Source organism: Peromyscus californicus, unplaced genomic scaffold (genome assembly GCF_007827085.1).
Source record: "Peromyscus californicus insignis strain IS unplaced genomic scaffold, ASM782708v3 Scaffold_19__1_contigs__length_69161282, whole genome shotgun sequence".
Lineage (NCBI taxonomy): Eukaryota > Metazoa > Chordata > Mammalia > Rodentia > Cricetidae > Peromyscus > Peromyscus californicus.
The window spans coordinates 2,056,728-2,062,707 of NW_026294491.1; the positions used below are offsets into that span (position 1 = coordinate 2,056,728).

General features: G+C 55.3%; 1 protein-coding gene across 1 annotated transcript; it reads right to left on the bottom strand.

Moving 5' to 3' along the window:
* Positions 1-1,500: 1,500 nt before the first annotated feature.
* Positions 1,501-5,723, bottom strand: Cdsn (corneodesmosin). Its single transcript, XM_052743828.1, has 2 exons — positions 5,639-5,723; positions 1,501-3,431 (listed from the first exon to the last, which is right to left on the bottom strand). The coding sequence occupies exons 1-2, from the start codon at positions 5,721-5,723 to the stop codon at positions 1,972-1,974; spliced, it is 1,545 nt and encodes a 514-aa protein (XP_052599788.1). The 3' UTR covers positions 1,501-1,971.
* Positions 5,724-5,980: the final 257 nt, after the last annotated feature.

The following is a 5,980-nucleotide window of genomic DNA, read 5'->3' on the forward strand; positions in this document are numbered from 1 at the left end:
CAGGCAGATGTCCCTGTCTGCCTGAGGAGACACTCTGACTGTTGGCTGATCTCTCTAGCCCCACCCTTCCCACCCCACCAGCCGTGAAGAGTAACAAGTTCTTCCCTGAACTGGCCAGTAGGGAACCTTAGAGTTTGGCCCCCTGCTTTGGGTTGACTTTGGGTTTTTTTTTTTGTGTGTGTGTGTATGTGTGTTATTTTGAGACAGGGTCTCACTTTGTAGCTCTGACTGTCCTGGAACTCACTCTGTAGACCAGGCTGGCCTTAACTCAGAGAAATTCCCCTGCCTCTGCCTCCCAAGTGCTGGGATTAAAGGTGTGTGCCACCATGCCTGTTTTTAACATGGATCACACCAGAGACTAGAGGAGTCCCATTTAAATGTCAGCCTCTCCTGCAGTTCCCATCCTAGGACCCTCTGAGGGCTCTGACTGATCCCTGCCACTGTCTGAACCAACAACTCTTTTTTTTTTTTTTAAATTCAGTTCTTTGTTTTTTTTTTTTTTTCACTTTTATTTTATGTGGTGTTTTGTCTGCAGATGTGTCTGTGTGTGAGAGTGTCTGATCTTGGAGTTACAGACAGCTATGAGCTGTACTGTGGGTGCTGAGATTTGAACCCTGGTCCTCTGGAAGAGCAGCAGCCAGTGAGTGCCCTTAATCACTGAGCCATGTCTCCAGCCCCTGGACTAATGACCCTTATGTAATCACAGAAACAGGGCTGCCTGGGAGCCCGCTTTGTCCTAGTGGCCCCTGAAGGCCGGCTTGGCTCCCCAGGACGTCTGTGGCCAGGTCAGTGGGAAGCCTCTGGTTCCGGACTTGAAGCCTGTCACTGTGGCCTCAGCACCCGCTCTCTCCTTCCTACAGGGACACCCACAGCCCTCTGTCCTTACTGGGCTAGTGAGGAGGTGCAGAGGACACTGTTGTCTCAGTCTATCACAGAGCCTTGTTAAGTAGGCCAGTGAGTCACCAGCCTTGGTGCACTGCATCACACTGGGATGTTGTCTTACTCTCCCCGCCCCCCCAGTTCTCAGAATGCTCCTGCTCAGTCTCCAGGAATCTTGCCTGGGCTGGTCCAGCGTCCCAGAAACTCAAGATCGATCGACTCTAGGGACTGCCAGAGAGCATGGAGTTTAGAAGGTGAGGCACACTAATGCAGGAGAAGCCTAGGTGGGAGAGAAGAAAATAATGAGGGTCTTTTGGAGGGAAAGGGGAGGGGAGGACTCCATTGTGAGTGGGAAGCAGAGAGGGAACAGATTTCTTGGAGCTGAGAAGTGAAACGTGCAGAGGAAGGATCCCGACACCGGGCAACTCTGCATGCAGTCAGTTCAATCAATATTTATTGTTTTCCTTCTCCGTGGGAGGAGGCGTAAGACAAAAAAACACTGAGCCAAATTACGAATAGAAACGGGGGGGGGGGGGGGGGGAGATGGGCCTTCTAGAGGTCAGGAGGTGTGCTACCCAGGTACGAAAGAAGAGACACAGGACTCCAAGAAGGCAAAAAGTCTGCACAAAGTTCACAAAGTTTATTGAACCCTGTCCAGGATCCCGAGAGCCAGGAGTCTGTGCCAGACTCTGCGGATGCCCTGTGTCCGTCCACACACACAGCATAACATCTGTGCTTTGGGTGAAGTGGTCACCAGGCAAGGGCTGACGTGGAGAGCGGGGGAGGCACGGGTGTGTTGGGAATGGATCTGGTAGGGTGTGGGGAGTCATGATGGATGGATGGATGGATGGGTCAGTGAGAAGTGTGCGGTGATGGATTGGATTTCGCCTTATTTGGAAGATGGGCAGAGGCACGATTGACTTGTCCAGGAATCCGAGGTTGAGGAGTGTTTCAAGGACTTCCCATCAGGCAGACAGGGCACCACAGGAGAGGAGGAAAGGGATGGAGTTCACCATTGCCGGCACCGAACAAAGGTGACTGGGGCCGCTGAGCATCTTCCAGCCGGGAGACGGCGGCTGGCGTGTGTGTGACTTAAGGCTTGTCAAGCGGTTCTCCCTGCGGCAGAAAAACTTCAGGATCTGCTAACTGGGGCCCCAGAGGCTTCACTTGGGCCAGAATGTCCCGGATGGAACGGCAGGGCACCCTTCCAGGGCTGTTGAGGCCACAGGGCTTGGCCACCACGGAGGGGACCAGCTGAGGAGAGCCATTCAGACCTCCATTCAGCGTGGAGGAGGAAACAGAAAGGCAGGGGTAGCCGGGAGAGCTAGACTTGCTGCCGCAGGGCTGGAGGACGATTTTGCCGGTGGAGAGGGAGGAGCTTCCCCCGCCGATGGAGCCGGTGCCTGGTGGGGAGCAGGGCCCCTGGGAAGCACCGCCGCAGGGTTGGTAGGAGGTGCTGGAGCTGCCGGAGGTGATCTGGATTCTCGTACCAGAGCAAGGCCCCTTAGAACCCATGCCACAGGGCTGGACCCCGCCGGTGCCCACGGGCTGGAACACGACGCCCGAGGATGGGTAGATGTTGGAACTGGAGGAGCTGTAGCTGGGGATGATGGGGTTGCTGGAGAAGTACTTCCCCTCAGAGACTGGGGGCCCAGCTGCAAAGGAGGGGGCCCCTGGCGAGCCCCTGACAGGGTTGTCCTTGGTGAAGTAGCCCACGGGGTAGATTTTACCCCCACTGTAGGTCATGCCTGGGGCCAGGTAGCTGTTGGCAGAGCCCCCCACCACCTCGTAGCCGCCGTAGGGTTTCTGGACAGAGGTGATGGGAGGACAGGGCTTGCCTGCGGGGCCACCGTTGCTGCAGGGCATGCCTTGGAACCCTCCAGGGCCACCCGAGCCGTGTTGCTCCACCACTACCACTACAGGCCTCTGCCCGCCGGATACGGTGTGGGAGTTGGAGATGTAGGGCCCGGAGTGCGTGATGACAGGCCCCCCACTGCAGGGAGAGTCGGGCACGTTGGAGCTACAGGGCCTCTGGTTGGAGATGCTGCTAGACACCACAGAGCTGTGGGAAGTGTAAGAGCCTCCAGACTGGAAGGTGCCTGATGGCTGGCTGGAAGATTTGTCATCGGTCGGTAGAGCAGAGCCATGTCCTGGTCCCTCCCGGCTGCTTCCTGAGCTTCCGGATTGAGAGCTGCTGCTGTGGGAACTGCTGCTTACCCATCGGGAACTGCTGCTTCCGGTCTGAGAACTGCTGCTTCCCGACTGGGAGTTGCTGCTTCCTGACTGCGATCCGCTGTTTCCTGACTGAGAGCCACTGCTTCCCGACTGGGAGGAGCCAGACCCAGAGGAATAGCTGATCTGGGACGACCCTGTTCCTGGTTTGAATATCACAGATCCTAAAGAACTTCCCTGGGAGCTGCTGGATCCACCTTGGCCGCTGATGATGCTCTTGGAACCAGTCTTTCCAAGGAGACAAGGGTCGTTGGGGGAGGTGATCCTCGTGGGGTCCTTACAGGGGTCTGAGAGGGTCCCAATGCTCTTAGCCAAGGTTCCTGGAGGAGAGTAGTGGTCTGTAAGGACTAGATTGGGACAGGGGCTCCCCCCTCCCTTGCATTAACCCCATCCCAGTCGTCTGCTCCGTGTTTCCCAAGAGGAACCCAGGCAAGTTCAGAGTTAGAAAAACGAAGAACTGGATATTGTCTGTGGAGAAAATGAAGGTGGCCGAATCAGGCCAGTTTCATTGTTCTAGCAGAGGGGGTTGAGAGGGCAGGTCAAATGTCTTCAAGAAAAACATGCTGAAACTCTGAAGTGGTAGGCATTGAAGGAGTCCCCTTCGGATAGTGGAGAAGGGAACAGATAGGTCAGAAACAAGACCGTGAGGAGGCTGGAGCTCTGGGGCAGGGCACTCATAGGTCAGACCATAGAACCAAACAGAATGTAAAAGGCAAAGCAGGGGTTGGGGGCAGAGGATTGACTTAGCACACACAAGGCCGTAGACTTGATCACCTATTACCACCAAAAAGGGGGAGGGGCATGCCGAGACAGGAAGGAAAAGAGAAAGCTGGTGCCCAGGTGCCGGCTTACAGAAGAGGACCACACTTCATAGCTGATACTCTGTCACCAGCTCCCGAGTGAGAGTCCAGACTGGGCAAGGGGTGGGTCAGAGGAGTCCCTGCCTCCTGTCCCAGCTCTGGCCATGCCAGTAAACCTGGGTGGGAGCCAGGATGTGGGGGCACTCACCTGTTGCTTCAGAACCTGCCAGTACCAGTGTGACAGGACACCGCACCCGAGCCATCCCTGCTCACTGTCCCAGCCCAGGGACAGAGCATGAAACCCTCCTCCCCATGACCATTGCCAGCCTCCCTCTCTCCCCACCCAGCCTCCACGCGTACCGCTGCCCCCATTCTGCCCCACGTCGTCTTTGGACGTGGACCCACGTCTAACCTCCACCGACTCTCCACTCCTAACCCCGGCCTCCTCTTGCCTCAGCCTGTCTGCAGCTCTTACCTCAGTGCCTCCTGCCCACCCCAGCCCCTTCAGAGCCACACATCAGCAAGTGACTGACCTTCTCTGGTTTGTATATTCAAAGAGGCAAAGTCTGCCGTGCGCTCCCCACAGAGCTACCGTGAAGGCCTTATAATATCATCTCTCTGGGCGTCAAAGTTCATAATCAACACTCATGCTAGAGCGATCCGCCAGCAGCCAGTCTGCCATCACCTGCAATGTCCCCAACCTCATCTCGAAAAGAAAAACCCACGGTGTTGCCCACAACAAACCCCCCTTGCTGCTGTCCCTTCACCCCTCTGCGCTGGACACACGCCACCCAGCCTGGGCTCGGAATCCTGGATGCCCGCTTCTAACAGCAATCTGAAGCCAGTTTCCTGAACCCTCGGGCCTCCGGATCCTCAGCTGCAGAGTGGGGATAGCAAGTCTATCACACAGGTCTCAAAATGCTAATGTATTTAAAGTGCTAGCTACAGGCTAGCCTTTAAAGAGGCTCTATGCTGAGCAATGTGGTGGCGTATGCCTGCAAATTGTATGCCTGCAGCCCTAGTTCTCAGGAGGCTGAGTTTGAGGCTAGGCTGGGCTACAAAGCAAGACTTTGTCTCAAAAAATAAATAAAGTAAATGAATAATAAATAATAAAAGCAAAGAGGGCTGAGAGTGTAGTAGATCACTTAGCAAGCATGCAACCATGAAGCCTGGGACTTAACTCCCAGTACCTCAGTCAAAATTAAATAAATAAGTACATACATACATAAATAAATAAATGCAAGTTAATTAATACATCTCAAATGTGTATAAAAGGTAGCTCTGAAAATGGTAACAATTGTTATTCCTATAAAGTAGCCAGATCATATCTTCTAGGGGGGCTACCACCGTTCATATAGCCATCTAGAACTTCTGAAGCTGTGTCACAGGCATTATTTAATCTAAGACAGAGACTGGGGCTAGATGACATTAACCTCGTTTCTAGGTTTCAGAAACAAGCTCAGAACATGTACATAGGACTCTTAAGGATGGCTCAGAGGCAGAGTGCGTGCCTGCTCAGCCACTGTGGAGCAAAGGAAAAAGAATTTGTGTGCAGTGACCAGCAGAGGCAGCCAGGCAAGGATGAGGAGCAGTCCCGGAAAGAAAGGTCAGAGCCCTGCCTGTGCCCCTCTCCTGGACCCTGGGCTGCAGGTGCTGGATGCCCCCAGCCTCCCCGACCTAGGGCCTGTGTCCCACGCTGTCCCTCTCCCGAGGCCCCAGACTCCTACCTGGTAGAATGAGACTGGCCAGCAGCAATGCCATTAGCCCGTGCCCTCCCACACGCCCCATCCCGGGTGCCCGAGAGGAGCTCATTGTGCACGGCGTGGCCTCCTGACTGACAGAAGCTCATGGACACCGGGACCTTTATGCCGGGGCTGGACATTCTCTGGGCAGGAGTCACTGTGGGGAGGAGAGGAGGTGGGGTGGAGGGGGAGGCTGCCTCAGGGAGGTTGGTGTGGCAGGAGAGGCTGAAGCAATCGGGTATCACATGTGCCTACTCAGCAGCAGCGGTGGCCGCAGGAGACCTGAGGCCACTGGGCACTAGCCCCTACCGAGGCTGGCCTTCCCTA